We start from the raw sequence: 23,309 nt of genomic DNA, 5'->3' as shown, positions 1-23,309 counted from the left end.
CTTTTCTGGCATTGTGGAACTTTATTTTACCAACACAGCTCAAATCATGTTCCTCTTTAATGTCCCTTTAAAGTTAACACCACAGAAGTACACTTTAACCAGGCAGCTTTTTAAAAAATTCGGTTCACAATATATCTGCTTAGTTGGCAGCTACACCCAGCACCAGGGTTAAACCTACCTGTTCTCACAGAGACCACCACTCTTTGAAGTTGCCAGGCAAGAACTGTCAATGCCACTTTGGCAGAGTGTGACGAGACCATCTGAAGAGGAGGTTCGCACTGTCCTTTTATTTCGGAACTTTGAGTTCTCAGAGTCATTTCCATGGGAATGGGGGAACCGCATGACAATTTTGAAATCAACTTGTTCATTTGCCTTTCCTGACTGAAGCAATAAACAAAAATTGCCAAACTGAGTCATAGGAGGAGGAGGTGGAGGACAAAGAAGCATTACTGTTTTACTACTAGTAAACACAGTGAGCCTGTAAACACTGTCTTCTTGTAAGAGCTAGATAGTAATAAATAGTTATGAAACACACTTCACTAAACACATGGCCACCTGCCAGCTTGCGCTTGCCATCTCATCATTGTTACGTCATTTCTGTCTTGGGGGCGGGAAACACGACTTGGTCTGACTAAACCGAGTACTGCATGACATTTATGCCAAATCTGGCTGATCAGAACAAAGTGGCATTTTCAGAACGGAGGATTATGAAAGGGAAAGATAAGGTGGAAAGTCCTAAAATGCATGGGGTGTCGTAGTGTTCTAAATGAGATGGGTGTAATTGGGAATGACAGCTCTTTCCCATTCTCCAAAAATGATTCGTGACATACAAAAACATATGGGTCTGTAACAACACATGAGGAAGGGGAAAAAAAATTGACAAGGTGCCACTCGGCAATGTGAGATAGAACAGCAACAAGAATCTAAAAAAAAAGGCAGTGAGTACAAAAAAGAATTAAAAAAAAATGACAACAGAAGATAAGGTGAGAGAATTATCTACAAAAGCTGTCCTTTCTTGTGCTCTCCTCCACTAGGGGAAGCGATCATGATACATACATACACATTCCTACATACATTTTCTTTCATCACACCATACACACACACGAGACTTCCACATTTTTCAACATCCTCTCTTACTAAACTTTTCCCTCCCTCGGGATACGAGAGGAGGGTGAGAAAAATTGAAACATCATTCCTAGCCCTTTTTTTTTTCTTTTGTTGCAATGCGTTGGTTTGGTTCTCGCAGCAGACTTTCTTCCTTCACTTCAAATGAAAAGAGAGAAGAGGGAGAAAGAGAAATGAGACATAAAATGGAGAAGCAACGTCCCGTCCCTACTGACATCACGGGTTTCTGAGGGCTGTATAGCAGAAGGAGAGCGGCACTGTGACATACATGCACAAAAATTCGATACACCCGATGAACACACAGAGGAGAGAGTCCACGGAGGAAGAAAACCTTCCTGGCTGCCAACACCGCTGCCAAGCACGACAAGAGTGCCGTCCCAGTGACAACAACGCGGGAAGTGCAGGTCTGCACACTTGCACTTGGGAGTAGACAGCAGGCCCTGCCTCAAAAGGTCTCGGAGTTCGTCTTCTCGGCGTCTTGGGAGAGAACGTTCACCAGTGGGGCGACGCAGTTGCTTGGAATAATGGTACCTGGGCAAGACAAGAAGCTTGAGTCACTCACCAGGACACAGTTGTGATGATGGAACTCGAGAAACAAGAGATTAAATTACGAAACGACTGCTATCACAACACAATGGTCACAGAGGACTAAAATTGAAGAGAGCGGACACAGACTACACCAGTAATAATCTTTGGGGTTTAGTGTGTGAAAGCAGTACAGTGAGCCAAGATTGATGAAATGCTCTGAATGACTTTTTAACTGCCTAGGTTTCTTAGACAGAAGCACAACTCTACAGCGGCATAGTGGCACTGGCATGGTGGTGCTATCACACCGTGATGCTGTGCACCACATGCTGTGCGCACACTGCCTATGTTCCGTGCACTCCACACATACTGTGACAATGGCAAAAGAACATGAATTGTCGGTGCTTCGCAGCTTTAGGAGAATAGAAAGCGTCAGTAAGATTCTTTAGCATTGTGCAACCATGTTACATCGATGTTACATCATACAACCATGTTACCAAATGCCCTGCAATAATTAGTTGGCAGTGGCTGGTTCGGCAACGCTAATATTATGAGCGCTTCACGTAATATAACGCTTGTGCAGGTAGGCTGTCTGTACGCTGGTGGTGATCACACTTCCAACTCCAGAAAAAAAAAAAAAAAAAAGCTATTTAACGTTCCCTACATACCACATTTATTAGAATATAAGGTGAAGTCTTTTGCCCAGAATCCTTAGTCTCAATGTCACCCACACAAACTTTGTCTTATGTGTGAGGCTGATACATTCAATTAGTGTTTCAATATGGTAGCAGGTGCATCACATTTCCAGCAATCCAGATTTTAGAGGGCAGCACAAATCACAGTAAACCAATAAATCTTGGCTGCATTTTTGCACGTATAACTAACACCAAGGATTAGAAATATTTAACGGTAAAAGCAGGGCACAGGTTATACAAGGCCTATAGACAAAATACAGTCGAATCTAAGTAATTTTAACTGGAAAATTTGTTTGAATTAAAGGAAGCCAGTGAATGGTGGACTTACCTGCAGTGGCGCAAGTGCACTGGGCTTACACATGGGAGAGAAGCATTAGAAGATTTATTCACACATATTTACAGATTACAGTCAACGTCCAATTTTCCAGACTCCCAAGGGGTCGCGAAAACCTCAAAAATATACGGTGGTAAAAAAAAAATGAATGCATGCATTGCCTTTTACTGCCCGCAAGGTCTCAAATCACCACAGGCATGCCCGAAATAGATCGAAAGGCCTGCCAGTACACTTATTAGGTGTATCGGTGCTTTTACTGTCGTAGGAGGCTGTGGGAGCACGCATGTATAATTAAAGGAAGCATACCATCTCCCGTGACAATTGACCCTTCTAACTTCTGGTATGCTTCGCCGCGTAACATTCCTGTGTTGGGGCGAAGTTGACTTTCGGGAACCGGCATTATGCAACGCGCCATGCTTTACGCGCTCCGAAGCCATTGGCGAGCATTACAAAGGCGGAGTCGGCGCCATTGCTAACAGTGGCAAATTGTTTAAATGAAACACATGGCACCGAACAGCAAGAAGCTTGGTAGCGAACGTCGAAGTAGCTAGGCCCAGCGTTGCCACGGTGTGGCTACGGCTGCCAACGGATGTGTGTGCGAGAGGGCCGGCTCGAGGCGGAGAGATAACCAAAATGGCGGAGGTGGTGGCTTCGATGAATGCCGCTTCAGACCTGCGGTCATAGCAAAAAGTCCGGAACATCGGACGGCGAAGGTTTTTTGCGTACAAAATTTCAGACGTTCTTATATGTTCTACGGAGCATATGGCGGTGCCGCAAAGGCGTTCGAATTATCGGGCATGTCTTAAAAATTGGGGGTCCGGAAAATTGGTTGTTGATTGTACAGGACATGCGTCACTAACCGTAGTAATTGGTGATGTGCGCCTGCACATGCCTTGCGCACAAATTTCCGCCACGTTTTTTTTTTTTTTTTCCTTGCGCGCGGCGTCGAGGGTCTCTCCTAAGCTCTTCCTCTATGGCGGGGTCAAAGAAATGCTCGCTGGAGGCGCCGCCGCGCGATTTGGCACGCTACTGGGAGCATTGTCAGAGCGCAGTATGTTTGCATTACCCATCGCAAATGCCTGTGCATTCGATTTACTAGGGCGTTTTTGCCCATTGGAATACACAACTTTGATGGCATCAGTTCGAGATTCGACTGTATTTTGCAGCTCAGCCACTTCAAAACGTAGCCAATGTGGCCAAGAACTGAACATGCACGCTCACGTTCCAAGCAATGCCGTAACTGCCAAGCCACTGTTGTAATGTAAGGGAGCAATTGCAATAAAAACAATGCCATAGATACTTTGTCCTTGTCAAGAAAACAAGAGGTGCCAATTATGTGCAGTGTGGTTAAGGACGGAGGGTTGAGGAGGAGACAAGCTGCCCGAGACAGAAGTAGAGAGTTACATTAGGTATATTGCTGCAGTCGAACTCGGATATATATAATGAGTTATTAATAAAGGGAAAATCAGACATCCACCCGTTCGTAGCAATTGCTACAAAGGAAAGGTTTCCTTTGTAGCAATTGCTACAAACGGGTGGATGTCTGATTTTCCCTTTATTAATTACTTCTCTCCACCTTGCAGGTTTCTGCAGAACTATTATGTGATTAATGAGTTATTGTGTAGAACAAGCATCTGTAAAATCCCCTTCAATATGCATGCATAAAATTTTCATTTTATATATTGAATTACCTGTATCTCAAATTTTTGTGCGATCCCTTTCAGGTTCAATATATCTGGGTTCAACTGTTCAATCACAGGAAGCTTACATGATCTACTAAGCTATGAATAAAGGGAAAATCAGACATCCACCCGTTCGTAGCAATAGCTACAAAGTCATCTACTAAGCTATTTCACAATTGTAATAACATGGGCAATTTCAAGGTGCACTACCAAGAACAAAAGTACAGTCGAACCAACTTATTATGATACTGGTTTTAACAATATATCAGTTATAACAATGAGAAGTTGCTGCACTGTCAACTTTTGTATGTTTTCTATGGTGAAATAACCCGCTTACTACAATGCCTCCATGCTGCATTATCGGTTATAACAATGAAGTCTGGCTGCTGGGTGTCTGTGCCGAGAGGTTATGAAATTGAAATCCTTCAAAAGAAAAAACTAAAAAAAAGAAATTCGTGCCGCTGCACGATCGCCTGACGCTCCCCCCCAATGGATGCCGCACGCAGATTTTCAAGCCTCCTTCACATCACCAGCCTCGCAAGCCTCTCCGATTGCCCTTCAACGCCTCTGAACACAAATGGGCTGCGTCCATAGCTCTACAAGGCACTCATCGTTGCTCCCAGATTGCTCGCTGGCCTCTAATTCTACGCAGTTCTGCCAACGGATTAAGTTGCTCGTGCTTGTCTTTGTTGGTTGTGTCAAAGTGGTTCCTGGCCGCATGGTTTCTCAGCCTTGTTTGACTCGCCGCAGAAACGGAAGATGGCTGATGCACCTGCTGATCGGCAATGCACGACGTTGCCAATGAAAAGAAAGTGTACTGCTATAGATTTGGAAACGAAGTGCTTCTAGCCCACGAGATGATTGTTGCGACCGTGCTTGCATCAGATAGCGACGGCGATGACAGCGGCTATTACGCACTAGAGCAGCCTGCCTCAACGTTGTCCTCGCAGGAGGCCCAGCAGATGATTCCATCCTTCCGGGGCTTTGTTTTCACGAGGGACCTTCCGCCACACTATGTGGAGCATCTGAATGCCTTGTAGAAGGATGTCAGCAAGCTTCCCGTAATGCAAGCAAGGCTCACAGACATGAGATTTTGTCGTGCAAGCCAATATGTGGCAAGATGCTTGTAGCAATCTCACCCAAGCATTTCTTCTGGATTTCTCAAGCTAACAGGCTGCTGCAGCAACCTTCTACATTCTTAAGACCCCTTTTGGGGCCACCAAAGCAATGCCTTGGTGGAGTTCACATGTCGCTTACCGCCTGTGATGCTTCTTTAACAGTCGCAGCTTGTTACAGTCAAACCCCGTTACAAAGAACACCACATTAACGAACATTTCAGATTAACGAACTTTTATGAAATCCCGTGCCGACTGCTTATAGTTTCAATGTAAAAATATTTCACTACTACGAACTTCAGAATAACGAACATTTCAGAATAACGATCGTTATTTAATTTCCGTGTCATCTTAACAACACCTCAGTACTACGAACTCATATCCCGAAATGCGAGGATTCTTAGATTTCAGTGTATCCGTCACGGCAGTTGGAGCTCTAAGCTAGCAGACGACGCAGCGCGAAGAGCGGGCCGCCTTGCAACTTGCTTCCCGCAAAAACCTGAGATGGCGCGGAAGGAGAAAGATGCGGGCGGGGACTTTTTTTTTTCTTCTCCGTTGCGGAGGCAACGACGCACCAGGTTTTGTAAGTGGAGAAGTGGGGAGCATGAGCTCGTAAAACCTGGACAGTGCGGCAGAAGGAAAAAAAAAAAAAACAAGTAGTAATTAACGCTGAAGTGGGCCTTTTCTTTTTTTCCTGTTGCGGAGGTGACGACGCATCACGTTTTTCTTGCTTGTTTTCTCAGTTGTTCGCGTGCTGTCACCCGTATCAGGCCTGTCCATCTTGTTTTTCTTCTGGTTATATTATTGTGTTAGAAGTGCGTGCCGGCGTTCGCGTTGTCATGAGCTCAACAACTTTAACCACGGCGAAGAAGCGCAAGCAGTTTTCTTTGAGCGAGAGAGTAGAGATTCTTCGCGAGATAGAAGACGGGAAGAAACAATCCGTCGTGGCTAAAGAACGTGGAGTGGCGCGGTCGACGATCGCCACGATTCTCAAAGATAAGGAGAAAATCTTTAAGCACCAGCAAGAATCTTGCTGCACGTTACGGCAGCACCCGAAGACCGCGACGAGTCCGTGTCGGCCACAGATGCGTTGGACTGCTTGCGAAAACTCCGCATATTTATAGCCAAAAGCGGCACAGCAATCGAAGGCGTGCATAAGAATGCGGACGGTCTGGAATCGTTCGTGCTGCAGAGTCTGTGCTGCACCCGTCAGAAGACGATCACGGACTATTTCAAATAAATGTGCCTTGTCTGACGATCACGTGTGCATTGTGTGAGAAACGAGTTCAAGGAGGTACCGTTTCAAAGGTAGGACACTTGCGTTACTGAAATGCTATTGTTATGGCTAATTTTTGGGCTTTCACTATAACGACCTTTCAGAATAACGAACATTTTCCCGCGGTCCCCTGAAGTTCGTTGTACCGAGATTTCACTGTACACATGATTGGAGCACACAAGATAGCAGAGTTAAACAGTTAAACGAGTGAAAACAATCAGCAGCCAGATGGAGGAAGGTGGCCGGGAGGGACACTGGCCTCCCCGCCATTATACTTTTCTTACAACAGCTCTGCCATCCCCCTATCTTTTTTTTTGTCATGTAACCCGGCAATAACAATGTAATTTTTGTGGCACTTGAATATTGTTATAAGCAGGTTCGACTGTACTTTGAAGTACCCACACTGCTTTAGTCATACAGCACTGGAGTCACTTTCGCAATGTCATCAGTTCCATACACGTCCAACCATATACGTATGTATGTATGTATGATGTTGCACTGATGTATGTATGTTGCACTGATGTATGATGTTTGTTGCACTGATGTATGATGTATTGTTGCACTGATGTAACCTGTACAATTATGTATAATCAATACGCATTTGTTTATCACTGTCCTGACCGCCGTAGCACATACGCATGTATACCACACGGGCGTACACTAGCCCTGGCTATGGGCCCAACAGTTGTTTGCTTATGTTGATGTACAAATTTATGATGAAATAAATAATGTCTAATGTCTAACCCACTTCTTTTCTTGTTCTTAATAGTTCACAGTTTTGCATCAGTGCTCACCGCATTGTTCATTACCTTTCTCTCTCTCTTTTTGGCCAATTCACATTCTTTTTCTCTAGGGACAAACATAGCTGCTGTCTAAAACATGGTATCTGACATGTTCCCGGCTCCTAAATTGCTTCCGGCCCATGCAGCCAGCAAAACCATAGCCTTCGAGATGTGTTTCTGTTACTCTGAGGCAACAGTTGCTGGGGCATGGCATTGTGCACCATCAATTCTCTAACCGAATTACACATTTCTTGCTCTTGCCAGCCTTTCCCAACTGTCGTAGCACCCATTTCCCTCTAAAGTGTTCCACCACCTCCCTAACGAAACACAGATAGCTGCTCTATCAGACTGCAAACAAACTCACCGACGATGCGCAAGTTATCCTCAGTCTTGAGGCGCACCACCTGCAGTTTGGAGGAACTGTGGTGGCCATGGACTGAGCTCAGCACGCTCTCCACCTTGGCCCAGACAGCCAAAACCGACCCGCTCAACACATGATAAGTGCGCCGCCTCAGCCCAATCTCGCACACCATGCCCATGGTCTTCTTGCGACAGCTGTTGTACCTGTTTGTGACAAATGGGAAGAGACCTTAGGCGTTTGGCCTCAGCATAATAAGTATAACGCTCCCTCACATGTACATGCGCTCAAGGGCTATAAACTGTCAACATTCAACACTGTCCCCTATATTCTGCAGACAGGCTACAGAGCACATGGTTCTTGTTCTTAGAGCAACAGTCTGTGTGCACCTCATAGACATCACACACACATTGTGTGGAATGATTTCTGCTTCAATGTTTATAAAGTTTCAAAAGAAAACCGCTTGGAAGGCTTTGCATGATATTTAACATTTTTTTCTGGAGCCAAAACAGAAATGTTCTTAATGGCAAGCACACTTTCCAATGGCTCCATGTCAGTGCATGTGTAGCAATTTTCCAAACACATGCACACACATGCAACACACAAATATTCACAAGTAATCAGCCTCACATACACAGTCAAATATTTTCTATGATGCCTACTCAAGCACTGAGCAACACACAGGGACAGGTATAGTACAAGCCAGCACAACCTATTACAGTTGACCTAACATATATTGAACTTGAAGTGAAGTAGTTCAATATATAAATAACTTGAAATAGAAAATATGCCTATCTGAAGCTTATCTGAAGCCTCAGCACGTCTCGAACGGTTTCCTGAGATAATGGTAAGTGGGAATTTACCTATTTGCTTCTTCACGGCCATGCCACATGTACTAAAGTTAACTGCATGCGAATGTTGCATGTCACTTGCGCCACGGAGATCGCAACGCTAACCCCCCAAAAAGCTCTCACCACCCAAACGCGAGGCCGCTCTGCGTCTCGTGCGTGTCCAAGTGCTTGTTGCATGTTTGGTTCAGGATAATGTAGAAATGGATGCGGCACAGAAGTAAACCAGTCTGAATGGATAATGTGCCCTGCCACTATCAGTGCAGTTGTACCTCGCACTGCTAATCGAGTGTGAACAAGGAGTTCATTACCCCCATAAATTTCTGCAGTGTAATGCATTCCAGAAAATTTCACATAGAAAACAAACTGCCTCTAGCAGACACTTGCAAGTAATCTGCTGTTTGCACTTCACCGCTGCGCACGCAGAAGTGAGAGTCCTTATCGAAAGAACAGAAAATTGGGGTGGTTGGTGTTGATTCATGGTAACAGCCAGTATTAATAATGAGAAAAAAGCACATGTGTAGCCTTACCAAGCCACTATCTCACTGAAACTCTATGCGGCCATGGCGCAGAAGTGGACGCTGCACAGTCTAGCATGACTGCAAAGCCGTGACCGGCAGCTTTAGGTACGGACTCACGCTGCTAGCATGGAAATAGAACATGCTTCATCCCACACTTGAGCTACCAAAGCCAGTAGACCAGGTTGAATCTACTGCATCATATGCTAGCTTGGCTGGCCACCAGCACGTCGGTCTATAGTTCGGGTGTGCTGAAGATGGTGCACAAAGTTGCCAAATGAAACGGCATTTGCTCGCCACATACTTGTGTTTTAAGTTAACGAGGGTCTACTGCCCTAAACAAACGAGACTGGCATCGGTTTTCCCTAGCATCGGTTTTCCCCATCACATGCTTATACAGTCACGTCTGATTTTTCAGACCCCCTAGAGATAGCGAAAACAACCAAAAAATCAAATTCAAGCTTTTAATCACCCTCGAGGACTAAAATTGCCACAGCAACGTCTGAAATAGCTTAGGGCATGTCAGTACAATTATTAGTAGTCTAGGCCTTCGTACTGTGACAGGAGATTGCAGGTGCACTTGTGTATAATTAAGGAACACATTTATGCCCCGTGACAGCAGAACCTTTACACTCTTCGTATGCTTCCCTGCAAACACTTAATATGCTTGACCACGTAGCACCGCTGTGTTGCGGCAAAGCTTACTTTCAGAAATCATGCTTTGCAAGCTTTGACGTAGACGAAGGTGGAGCTCGCGCCATTTGCCAACACAGGTGAATTTTTAAAATGAAAAACAAGGCACACAAAACGGGAAGCCTGCTAGGCCTGACGACAGTAAAAAACTATTACTATGGCAGCCACTCAATGAGTGTGCGAAAGTTCCGGTTTAAGGTTGTGAGATTACCAAAATGGTGGGGGCTTTGGACCGGGCGGTTTTGGACCTGGTGTAATTCCAAAAGGTATGAAAAATAGAAGAAAAGGTTTCAGAGACCGAAATTTCAGACATCCTGATACATTGGCTTTATGGGAAATGCTGCAGTGCTGTGAAGGCGTCGGAATCGACAGGCATGTAAAAACAAAACAAAAAAAGAGGGGGGGGGGTCGTTCACTGTAAATCAACAAATTGCATTAAGGGGGGACATGACCATAGAAATAATGTTCTCCGTCTCTTTCATAAATATTAATGAAGCTTTCCAGTCTAACGATAACTTTTGAGTTGATTTCAAATCTGTGATTAGTTTTGCTGTAGGTCAATTATTCTCAAGATAATTTACATTCCATTCCATTCTTTAAAGCCACAATGGAAAATAAATGGCAAAATACAAAAATTTTTGTAAGGCATGGCTAGATAGCATAAAGAGTAAAGCATAGCAAGTACTTTATCTAATTATTAATAGATGTTTTACAGTCCATTGAATATATGCCCACAATATGTGACAACCGTGTTGCAGAAAATGTAGCAAAATAATTTCTGATATGAAAAAAAAAAAAATCTGCTTGCTAAACTTCATGGAGTACGTAATTAGGCTCCGTGCTTAAAAAAAAAAAAAGAAGGAGAAGAAGAAGAAGGAAAGTTCTATCTGTTCTTGGTGTTAGATATCAAGGCCTGAATATTAGATGTAGCCCAAAATTTGCATTTGAGAAAAGTACAAGAAACAAACAGCACCAGGTATGGAGGGACATGGTGTCCAGAAATAAGATTTTTGTTATTCACTCTGGACGCATGAAACTTTCAGGACATATCCAATTTTGTTTGCTGGTTACAAATATGCAATTCAATAATTTTTCTAAGTCAATTAAAAATAGTAAATTTTTTTCTGTGTTAAATGTTTCTGATGTGACTCGCAAGAAATGTATCGCGACAGGAGAGTTCAAGTAAAGATTGTTTCTGGATGTTCAAAGAGTGCAACTTAGCATTTTGATGTTTGCATCCGTTAAATAAATGCTAATGTTGCAGCGTTGCACATGTGAATTCTTGATGGTGATTTCTACAGGATTTCAAAATATTCAAAATTTTTTCAAAATATTTCAAAATATGCATTCTCTGACTCACCAGCACTCAGGCAAAAAAGGCATGACTTGAATTAAACAAGCAGAAGGGACACAGTGCCGATCCCTAAATTTGGGACTTTAAAGAACTATACTCAAGAAGAACACAAAGAAGTAAAGAAACAGTGAATATATACATTTCAAGCTTCAAACCAGGCAAATAATAATTATGCGCAATATAATAAAAACACACAAAAACCCATCTGCTGATGTTGACATCAGGCGCTTGTACAGACCCCTAAAAGGATCTGGAATGCACCAACGCGAACCCGCGTACGTGCGAAATGCACTGGAATAGGCAACGGCACATCATCTGCAGTCTCCGAAGTGAAACTCTACACGAGCACAAAAGGCAATGGTTTTCTTCGCTGTTGTCTTATTGCTGATGCAGCGTAAGATTGCATGACACAGTGACATACCTCCAATCTTATCGGCTCGTCTGAACTTCGCACAACTGCCTCCTCTTTCTTGCCGTAGGAAGCAGAGATAGCTTGCGCTTCACTTTCTTTAGGCACATAGTGGGTCCAGTTTCACCCCCCCCCCCTCAAAAGGGTCGATTTGTCGCTTATGTTTACAATGTGATCAGCAAAGAAACAGCAGATGACAGTTTTCAAAGCAGGCCCAATGGCAGGCCTAGCAGGCGAGCACTGCACTGGTAGTGTCAAGACGCTAGTTGCCATAGCAAGAGCCAATCAGAAGGTGCTTCACAGCATGCTGGTGCAGTGAGCATAATAGGAGGGCCACATGCATCGTAAGCTTCATCAGACCGAGCCCTGGTTGTTTTACGTTTGCGTTTTTCCTATGTGGTTATCTTATGCAAGGATGTGCGGAACTGAAAGGTGAAACTTTTGAGCTTTTGAACTATACCAAGATGGCAGCGCTCAACAGCAGGAAAGACAAGAGATAGCTCTATGAACTCCGGTGTTTCTGCGCGATTCTGGACTCCTTTCTCGCCATCCGTGCTGACAAAATAATTTTTCCCTTTGACACTTGGGGTGCATCTTTAGGCAAATCATTTTGATACAGTGTAGATTAGGCATAGCAGATGCCCAAACAAGTACTAGTTCCCCAAAATCTTTTTCTTTTCGGTTTTCAGGGCCCATGTCCCCCCTTAACTGAAGACATACTATAAGGGCGTCGCTGTTTTACTGATGCCTGTGAATGTTTCAAGAACACTTCGAGCAAACTTACCAGTAAATGTGACTACATGTGTTTTCAGATGATTCATATTGCTCTTGCCAATGGGGTTGTGCTTCATCTGGAGTGACCTGCAAATTTGAAAGAGTCAGGCCAACGGCACCCGACACTTGTCGGATCAGGAGGCAAGAGCAGCAAATAGTGGCGTACCTTCTTGTACTTGCTCTTCAGCTCGTTGAGACTCTCCTGGCGGACCTGGAGGCCCGTGTTTGGCCTATATAGGCGGAACAGCCTTTCCTTTTTCTCCTTCGACCTACGGGCTTGGTCTGCAACTGCCAGCACTGCAGTCTTCTTCCCACAACGCACCTGCATACCCAGAGAACAAACGACAATGGCCACATTTAAGAAGGTTCACAAGCACATACATATTTGCAATAGTAAGTCAACAAGGTCTGAAATGGGCGTGGCTGCTCGTATCAAGGCAATGTGAGCTAAAACATTTGTGCGGATGGAGTATAAAAAAATTTAAGATATTTAGGGTTGTGCGAGGACTCGCGTAGAGTAAAACTGCGTTCATACGTTCTGGGGAAAAAAAATGCGAGAAAAAGAAAACGCACTAATTGGTAAACTGTACAATGTGAAGTAATTAAAAAAATTTGACAGGCTCAACTATTGTTGACATCTACGTAATACGAAGCGTCGGGCTGATGATGCTCCAGTGGCCTGAGATGCGGCTCGTTATTTTCTTATTACGTGGCGTTTTAAGAGGGCGATGGGAAACAAACAAAATTGAGCTGTTGGGTGATGCCGGATGCCGCCGAAACAAAACGTGATGCCCGCATCGTGCTGCCTGCAGCAAGGAATGGCGATGCGTTTTGTCACCTACCAAGTGCGTGCAGTATGCTACCAATGACAATACGCACTACAAGCTGTAAAACAGATAGGTGAAGATGCTTATCGCAATAGGCTTGGTCGCGATAGCTGAGAATGTGGCATGCGATGACCCAGGCGGAGATTTCAGTTACCGGAATAAGAAACTGCGTGCCGTCGTTTTTCATGCGAGACGGGTGGCTCTATACTGTTCTTAATTGTGCGTGCGTCGTGCTTTCTCTTGTCAACATGTGATCTAGCAGCAGGAAAACATATCATACGACTGCAGTTTCGCGACGTACAGAACATTGGTGCTGAAAAATCGTGTTTTCTGGGAATGTCTGAACGGGTAAAAAATGAGCTTAACTCTATTGGGTCATTTTTTGTGTTCTTGATTGCAAACATTGACGCTGGGATAACGTACATAACGAGAACTTATCAACGAGATTCTGCTTTGATTTAAAGTTGAATAGTGAAGTTCAAATACTTCCGAGTCACAAATCAAATATCTAGTATTTGATTTCACGAGTATTCAGTAAATGACCCGGCTGGCCAGTAAGCTGACACATGCAGCATTCCTACAGCGTGCAATCTCTATCGGTACAAGGTTCGACCAGGTCAAATGGACTGATTGAAACAATGCTACATGAAAAGAGAGAAAAACAAAAGCAGAGCATGTGGAAACACAAAAGAGTGTGTGAAGATCGGGCCGATCTTCAAAAAAGAAAGAAAGGATTACTGAGATACGTGTTTGGACGGTGCAACTACGAAAGTATGGCGGAGACCAACGTCGCAGCAGGTTGTGGTGCATTTTGCGAATGCATCTTAGAGTACAGCTCTTGTTCCTGCAGCAAGCATCGGCGGCGCAAAGGCGCGTTTAATAATAGTCCGACGTTTTCAGCATGCGCACTGTCAGCTGCTCTCTTCAAAGCATGTGCAGAGTGATCCCCAACCCACGTGCTGCTTTGAACGGCTGTCTTTGACCGTCGGCAAAGTGGCGCAGGCACCCTTGTTCTCCGTGCCAAGTGCTGTGGGTCGGCGCAGTCGGCGCAACGAACATGCGGATGGAGCAAGAGCCATCTCGACGTCGGGCACGTCGGACCACGTCATTGTTCTTGCCAGCGTGATGTAGCGTATGCGTCTGTGTGCGCGCGCTCACACTACATTGGAATATATACCGTATTTACTCGCATAATAGTCGCACCCCTGAATTTTGTCGTCAAAATTTGATTTTTTTTAATTTCCCGTGTAATGATCGCAACCCGAACTTGCCGCAGGGATATGTCGTGGGCCAAGCCTCGCTAATAATGATCGCGCTTACCATCTGTCGAATGCTACGCAAACGACTCTTCAAGACAAACCAAGCGGTCTGCATGCACCAAACATTCTTAAGCAGATGCACCATTTCATTCCTTTCATCACTTTCTGCACTTCCATGCCAAAAAAAAAAAGCTGCAACCAAACTTGCCTTTATTATGTGTAGGCTTTATAATGGTTGTTGTTAACAACAGCAAAAAAGGCGCCTTTCGATTCTTCTCGTCTGCACTCGTGGGCATGCAACAAACCGCGAGCGGCAACAATAGCAGCCATGTTTACACTGACACGTTAGAAGTGCACCCTATTCATACGCAGATGCTTGTAACACAGCTAAGACATTTGCCCCACTTAGCGGAAACGTGCCGTATTAGGACAGTAGTGAAGACAAATGCCACAGTTTCCGCAGCATGCCCGTCATGTGTTTCTGTCACTGGCAGCTAAGCACGCCCATCTGTTTCTGTCCCCTCAATGTGGACATGGCTATGTTATTGCCGCAAACTTGCCGATATTAACAATATTATTCATTACTGATACGGAAGAAACTGTTTCAATGCACGTAATGTACTCACGAGAAGACAAAAAATAGCTTTCGGCGCATTCGGCTCGCTCCGCCGGCCACCATTTTTGTCTTGGTGTCCCGCACTACATACAGCGGCAGCCACCTATTGTTCTCCTGTTGTCATCACGCAGCAAACGCGAGATGGGAAAAAAAATATATATATATATACATATATCTATATATATTTTTTTTATTGCGGGAAATTTAACCCGCGTAATGACCGCACCCGCACCCCTGAATTTGCGTCAATTGTTTTGTCAGAAAAGTGCGATCATTATGCGAGTAAATACGGTACGCACCTTAACCGAGCAATTTTTTTCCTCCTACTTCCATTAGTAGGAAATTTGTATCATTCAAGTGTTCGTGGCATCCCCGCGGAATTCGAATTAACAAGCTTTTACTGCATCAACGAGGCTCTACTGTAACATGTGAAATTTTGTTGCAGTTGGCATTTACACGTCAACACACTGTGCAAGGGGGCAACATGCTCAAATGAAGCAGTGGCTCACCTGGTTGGAAAGGTAGTAGCCTTCCTCCTTGCCTGTCAGCTCCTTCCAGATGTCCTGTGAGGCCTCAAAAGAGAGGCCACGCTCGACACTCACAGTGTGAAGCTCCGTTTTGGCTGAGCCGGTGGCGTGACTGCGGATGAACTCATCCACCTTGACACGCCGCACATTGTCCCCAGCTGTTCCCAGGTCCAAGATGCCCAGGTCGTAACGGCCGGTCTTCTTGGCCTCGGAGATAATAGCGTCCAGTGTGTCCGTGAAGTACTTGAACATGGCATTTTGAAGCTCAACTTCAATGCCTAGGATGCGGTTCAGGAACTTGCTCATGTTGTTGTAGTCTTTGTCAAGTGTCTGCATCTTGCTGAATTCATCCTCATTGACCAAGCCTACACCGACCAGTGCTTTTCGGCAATCTGCACAAGTACATAATGCATAGGTCTCCAAGCACACCCAAACACAGAAACCACAGTAGATGGCAGACTGCTTTTTTAAGGACAATGGGAAATCTCAAGAGAGTGTCTGCGAATACTGACAAAGTACTGCCATTCTGCAATCTTGCAGGCAGAAAACATAGAAGAAACTATATGTGTCACAAGTGTCATTATGGTAAGAGACTGTACTGGCACAAAAACAGTCATACTGCATTGGCACATGCCTGCTAAAGATGTTGCCAGGAAACTCGGCTGCCATTAAACCAAACGTACGAGGGCTGATCCAGAAATAAGGTTCTCATCAATTTTATAAATAGATGTTTATTCTCATAGAAATTTACATCATTGAAAAGATGAAACTTTACTCTATTTTTCTACATAATAGCCATCTTTTCCTACGCATTTTTGTAGACTGTGCTTTAATTTCTGTATCCCAATGTCGTAGAACTACGCCGCCAACCCGTTGAGTTCACCTATTCTTTGACTTCATCGTCGCTATCATCGCTCCGGAAGCAATGGCCACTCGAATGTTCCTTTATCTTGTGGAACCAGTGATAATCACTAGGTATAAGGTCTGGACTGTACGGTGGGTGGGGCATTACAGTCCACCTCAAAAGTTCTTGGGTTTGATGGGAGACATGAGGTCAGGCGTTGTCATGAAGCAGCATTACACCGGCTGCTAATCGTCCTCGCCGGCGGTTCTGGATAGCTCGCTTGAGTTGATCGTTGTCTCACATTCCATGAAATCGATCAGCAGTATCCCCTTACGATCCCAAAAAACACTGGCCATGACTTTGCCAGCAGCAGGAGTTTGAACTTCTTTGTGACTGGTGACTCTGGGGGATGCCACTGTTTGGATTTTTGTTTCATTTCGGGAGTGAAATTAAACACCCACATTTCGTCTCCCGTAACAATGGAGCCCAAGAATCTTTCCTTATCTTCTTGACACTTTCCTGTTTTGAAGCATTTAGAGTTGGACTATCTTGATAACCACCTTTGAAACTGACGGTCTTCCACTCGGTTCTTCATCGTGGGCGTCCTTCCGACCAGCACTAACCTCCCTGCACCACTTTTGGTCGTGTTGAACGGACACACAGTTGTTACCATACACCTCTGTCAACTGACGAAGATCCACGGGTGGAGTCCCTTTGGCGTGCAAAAAGCGAATTACGGAACAAATCTCGCACTTGGCGGGATCAACAATGAGAACTTCCATGTCGGACAGCTGCTGAGCCAAAAATGAGCGGCGCAGCAAGTGCGGCCAGGGGGAATCAAGAGTGCGGGAACAGCCACGCATAGCAGTGTTGCTGGATTTCGCCTCGCACCTTCCTGTGTGGCTGGAGCTCTTTGGGAACCTTATTTCTGGATCAACCCTCATAATTACAGTCAAACCTACTTATGACGATACTAGTTTCAACAAAAACTTCGGCAGAGACACTTTTACGAGTGGGAATGCGAAAGCATTGTAGTCACTTTGAGGAATGTTTTCACGTAGGTATTCATCCGTACCGTATTTACTCGCGTAATGAACCCACCTTTTTTCCAGATAAGTTGACATAAATTTGGGGGGAGGGTTCATTACGCGGGAAAAAAAAATTTAGATATTTTTTAGGTCGAAATTTCATGTCACAATGAAGATAGGAAAATCGCAATCCCAACCTTACCTTTATAGTAAAAACACGTACGCGATGAATGTGAATTAAAAATTCATTTTTATTTTCATGCTGCTGGCTGCTTATGGTCTGTCTCACTCGGGCTCGCTATCTGAATCCACGCTTCCACTCATATCGCTTGCGACTTCGTCGGCGTCGTCGTCTTCCCACAGCGCGTCGTCTTCACTGCCGTCGAGGCTGTTGGAGATGCCAGTCTTTTTGAAGCTGCGGACGACCATCTCGCTGGGAATCACACTCCATGCTTCTAGAATCTATCGACAGAGCATGTCGATGGTGGGCCTTCTAATCTTACCTGCGGGAGTCAGGTCGTGGTTTCCCGCGGCCATCCACTCTGTATAGAGCCGGCGCACGTTGTCCTTAAAGGGCTTATTAATGGAAACATCAAGGGGCTGCAGCACTGATGTCAAGCCACCTGGGATGATAGCGAGGTCCGTGCGTAACTCGCTCATTCGGCAGCGGACATTTTTTTCCAGATGGCTGCGGAAGCTGTCCATAACAAGCAGCGATGGCAGGAGAAGAGCCCCGGGCCGCCGTCCCCAGACTGTTTTCAGCCAGTCGGACACCAGCTCGGCCGACATCCACCCTTTCTCCTGGGCGCGAATGTGGATACCGGCAGGAAGAGTTCCCTTTGGCAGAGTCTTTCTTTTGAAGACGACGAACGGCGGCAGCTTCCTGCCGTCCGCTGTTACAGCTAACATCACGGTGCACCGCTGCTTCTCGGCGCCCGTCGTCTTAACCTGCACACTTTTCGCACCTTTCATATCGACAGTGCTGTTTCTTGGCATGTCAAAGTTTATAGGCGTCTGGTCCGCGTTCCCGATTTGCGACAGCAGGAACATTTTGTCCTCACGGATCCGAATGACAAAGCGGTGGAAATCACGCACTTTGTCCCCACAGTCTGCCGGCAGCCGCTGGCATAACGTAGTACGCCTTCTGAGGCACAACACGTTCCGGCGCATGAAACGAGTCGTCCAACCACTGCTCGCCTTAAATTCACTCGCGGCAATGCCGTGACTTCTTGCAGTGGCCCGCGCGTGATTCTGTATCAGCTCGTGGGATACGGCACATCCTTCGTTGCGGAGCCTCTTCACATAGCTCAGAACTTCTTCCTCGACGCGAGGAAACTTGCCCTGCTTCGGCCCGCGAAAGGCCCGGCGATCTTTCTTCGTCGCTCTGAGTTCCTCTTGTTGATTCCTCCAGTAGCGCACACGCACGGGGTCTACACTAAAATGCCGTCCAGCCGCGCGATTGCCATGCTCCAAAGCATGCTCCACGACTTTGAGCTTAAAACCGGCCGTGTAGCTAGCGTTACGCCCCATCGCACAACGTGCAGAAAATGCACAGCACGCACGAAATAATGCAAAGGTCGTAGCGAAGCACTTAAACAGCAACAAAATAGGACTGGCGAAATGGCGACCGACGCTGTCCAAGTGCGTTGTCTTTACTTCGTTCTGCCGCCGCCGCGCATGCATGGCGCTATAAGCAGAGGTTTGCTTTGCATTTAATAGATGGCACTCGGCAACCTGCATCATCATCATCATCATTGTAAAAAAAAAGAATCTAGAGAAGTTTGACAAATTGGTTCGAGAAATACAAAGAAAATAGCCGAGCGTGGTGGAAACTGCCGTCACCCCATTTCAAAGAGGACGCCCCAGTAAAGCCCTTTGCGCATCCACCAACGAATCATGCAAGGTCAATGAACGATCAACGAAAGCGTGCAGTCGACGCCCGCGTCACCCGCGTTCGCGTCGCCGGTGTTCAGCATCGTTGGCTTCAAATGATGTTTATTTTATCACTGCGCGATCAGACAATTTTATGATCGTCGACAGTCGACAGCGCCGGCCAATTGAGCCGAGATAACGCGAACATGCTGAACACCGACCCTGCGGGCGGGTGCGCGTTATTTACGCGACGTAAAAAAAAAAAAAAAATTCAATTTTCAACGACAAAAGTGGGGGGTGGGTTCATTACGCGAGTAAATACGGTATGTCGTCATGCACGTTGTAAACTTGCAAGGCATTCTTTTTTGTGTTCCCTAGCTTTGTCTTCTGCGGCATGCTTCCGTGGGAGACAACATTTCACAGATGCCGCTGAAGTAGATGCTTCGGAGTGCATCCCAGTAGACACAGCACTGACAAAATCTGAAGAGCAGGTGATGCATGCGAGGCAGCAACGTGACGTGTGCAATGACTCATGCGTTGGCACACCTCATTTTATACATTCATAATTTGGTACCGAGAGTGCATCACAGTAGACATAGCACCGATCTTCAAAGAGTAAGTGATGCATGGGAGTCAGCGACGGAGGCAGTGACAAGATGTCTGCAATGACGCAGGCACTAGGCACAACTTGACATAACCATGGAGCCACTGTGGCGTCGGAAAGCGTGTGCGTCTCACACACTGGAGGCCCGGGTTCGATTTCGACCCAGACAAAAATGCACTAAAATTATTTTTGAATTCCATATATTGACTTTGTTTACAGGAACCTGCCTGAGAAATCCGACGTCAATCATAGTATTTTTGATGTGCTTTTACTCGTTGCACCGTCAGCCATTTTTGGTACCATCTTTTGGCCACGCTGCTGACCACAACGCCGGATTTTCACGCTATGGGGCATACGCTTTCATGTTAATATATTGGATGTAACGATGAGCAGCCAATGCACTGTCAACTTTTGTATGCATTCTATGGTAAAATAGACTGCTCCCTAGAATGCTCCTATGCCGTCTTAGTAGTTATAACAATCTGGCTCTGGAGTGTGCTCAGAGAAAAAAGAGAATCCAAGATCCTCTCAAAAAACTGAGCCCCTTGTCCAACTCAGCATCGTGCCCCGCGCACCCACCCCCCTCATGGCACACCTTTGTTGCATTGCCTTGGTAAAAATAAATAAATGAATAAATAGATAAGTAAATAATCACAAACCACTTTTCCATGTCCCCCTTTACGCTGCCACACACCTTCGTGTTGTCCCTCTGTCCTTTTCACCAACTCGCAGGTGTCTTCACCTACTCGCATACGTTGGAGGGGTGGAAGGGAGACTAGAGAGGGGCAACTAAGGCGGCACAAAGGTGGAGGTGGCTAAGCTACTGTTCCTACGTTTTTTCCTGGATTTTACATTCCTTTTCTTTTCCGCGCAGACATTCAGTAGCCAGATTTAATTGTGACAGTCAATAACGGTGGCATGGGAAGGTTGTAGTAATGGTTTATTTTACCAAAAGAACACACAGAAAAGTTCAGGGCGGGGCACCTGCTTATTGTTGCTATATCCAAGTATTGTTAAAACTATTAATGCGATGAGTGGGTTCAGCTATGCTTCTTTCTACCTAAAAATGTTCACATGTTTGTCCCCTCTCCTTTTTTTTCCATGCAACGAGGTTATAACAATGGAATTTTTTTGGCACTTGATTATTATTATAAGTTGGTTCAACTGTATACTACCTCTTATAAGCCAGTAACATGCACCTAACTCCCACTTTACCTAAAAATTTTCACATTCCACACCCATCAGAATACAACTGTCACAGCCTAACTGAACATAGAGAAAGGGAAAGAAAATATACCTGATTTCAGCAGTGCTGTTAAATTTTAATCAGCATGTACATGACCACCAATTAGAAAAACAAATATTGGCAGTACCACAATCAGTGCTGCCACCAAAATGTTTAAGAGGCCAAGCAACACATGCTTCTTCATTTGCACTGTCAGGTTTGAAAAACGCGACGTGCCCAAATAGGTCAAACCCATGCAAAATGCAATCTACAAGCGTTGCTGATACAGATGCAAAAAAAGAATATTGTGCAGCCGACCAAAGTGACTTAAGGACAAACAAATACAAGCGACTTCAATAATCTGTGAACAACCTTTTCTCCGAGCCACGGCAAAAATCTAGCTGCACATTTGGGAAGCGTTCAAAGCTAAGAACTGAGCAAGACACAAAATATCCACCGACCGGCAAAGAAATCCCCCTCGTAGTCCTCGGGTGGCGGAACCAGAGGCGGGATTTCCATCTCCATAAGGCCGCGCATCATGGTCTCCAGGGCAGCTCGGCCATACTGCATCAAACACATGTGGTGTGAGCCATTTCTTGCTATTCTTCCCTCTTCTCACAGACGAGCATACCTTGTTGTCAATGTTGAAACGAGAAAGGTCCCTGGACTCGCCAGCTCTCCTGTCCCCGTGAGTCAGTGCACCCTGTACACAGAAAAAAAATAATAATCAAGTCACTTACACCAAGCTCGAACTTCACTTGAAAGCTGCTGAACCACTTGGAATGCCTCTTACCAAGCTCTCAAGACGTTTGGCCACAATGGAAGCAAATCTTCGTTCACCAGCCAAGTCAGAAATGAGGAATATGTACTCTGGGGCATTCACTTGGTTTGACCTGTGTGTTCGTCCTGGAGGGAGGGAGCAGGTGTGGTATCACTTCATTCTTTCGCTGTTTTAGTAAGCACTGCATGAAAAATTTTGAGACGGCTGCCTTACCAAACTGCTGCACTGCTCTGTCTGCACTCCAGGGTAGCTCGAGGGTGATGTGGACCCTACGGGCCTGGTTTTTCGCTCTCCTGTCCGACTGCAGCGAGATGCCAGAGCTCGCCGCCTCGGAGATTATGGCAATGTGCTGCAAAGATTCACAGATATGGGGGAGTTCATTACCAGCTGCATTAGATACCTCCTGCAACTTGGCACTTTACTTGTGGGGCTCGACTACAATGTAAAGTATGCAAGACAGCAAATTTTGATGCACGCACAAGCCTCCAGAAAACTTCAGCATGCCAGCCTGAAGCAGAAACCTGAGATCACTGGTTTAGGTTAAAAACATAACGCGGCTCCGACGGCTTCAGATGCAAGAGTTTCTGATCCAGACCTTATAAAAGGGCATGACAAAGTTCCATCCCTCCTAACGCTGTTATTTCACACTAAGCTTCAACAATTACTATAGCAATTAGTTATTAACAAAGGGATATATGGATGGACAATTAAACACTTACAGGGTTGTGTAAATATTCAAACCAATACAGTCAGTGGAACCCAGTTGATATGTTCCGTTTCTCACTCACTGCTGCGTTTCCCCCACTGCTACATCATGTTTTTGCAGCCCCGACCTAAATCCCATTGACTCCTACGTACAGTTAAACGTCGTTAATATGTAGTCGGGCGAGCACGATGTTAAAGTACGCACTAAACCATGCATGAATTAACCGCCAATGTCAGTTTAGAAGCTGCTTAATGGCTGGAAAAGAACCACGTCACGATGCTCTCAAACACACACACTCAGACGGGCTTTATCTGCGGCGAAAAATCGGTGACCTTCACCTGCCACCGTAGTGGTCTTGCCGCGACATCTTAGAACTCAGTAAGGCCGCGAGCGAGTTTGTCCATGAGGCCCCGCTTCCTAAAAAGCTCGCAAGACGCTCAAAGCATGCACCATGTCAGATAATGAAGGGCAGTCATACACTTCCACATCATCGTTGCCATCACTTTCGCTTGAAGATGGGTGAGGTGTGACA

General features: G+C 45.4%; 1 protein-coding gene across 1 annotated transcript in view; it reads right to left on the bottom strand.

Annotated features, from left to right (window-relative positions):
* Positions 1-265: 265 nt before the first annotated feature.
* Positions 266-23,309, bottom strand: part of sno (strawberry notch) — an 87,882-nt gene continuing 64,838 nt past the window's right edge. Inside the window, exons 18-26 of the mRNA XM_065452612.2 lie at positions 22,285-22,420; positions 22,084-22,196; positions 21,922-21,993; positions 21,752-21,854; positions 15,700-16,109; positions 12,655-12,810; positions 12,499-12,575; positions 7,899-8,098; positions 266-1,656 (exon numbers count right to left, since the gene is read on the bottom strand). Of these exons, the coding sequence (XP_065308684.2) occupies positions 1,571-1,656; positions 7,899-8,098; positions 12,499-12,575; positions 12,655-12,810; positions 15,700-16,109; positions 21,752-21,854; positions 21,922-21,993; positions 22,084-22,196; positions 22,285-22,420 (1,353 nt within the window). The 3' untranslated portion in view covers positions 266-1,570. The remainder of the gene's footprint in view (positions 1,657-7,898; positions 8,099-12,498; positions 12,576-12,654; positions 12,811-15,699; positions 16,110-21,751; positions 21,855-21,921; positions 21,994-22,083; positions 22,197-22,284; positions 22,421-23,309) is intronic.

This window comes from Dermacentor albipictus, chromosome 2 (assembly GCF_038994185.2).
Source record: "Dermacentor albipictus isolate Rhodes 1998 colony chromosome 2, USDA_Dalb.pri_finalv2, whole genome shotgun sequence".
Classification (NCBI taxonomy): domain Eukaryota; kingdom Metazoa; phylum Arthropoda; class Arachnida; order Ixodida; family Ixodidae; genus Dermacentor; species Dermacentor albipictus.
Note: the sequence above shows the minus strand (reverse complement) of the source record. Positions and strands in the feature narration are given on the sequence as shown.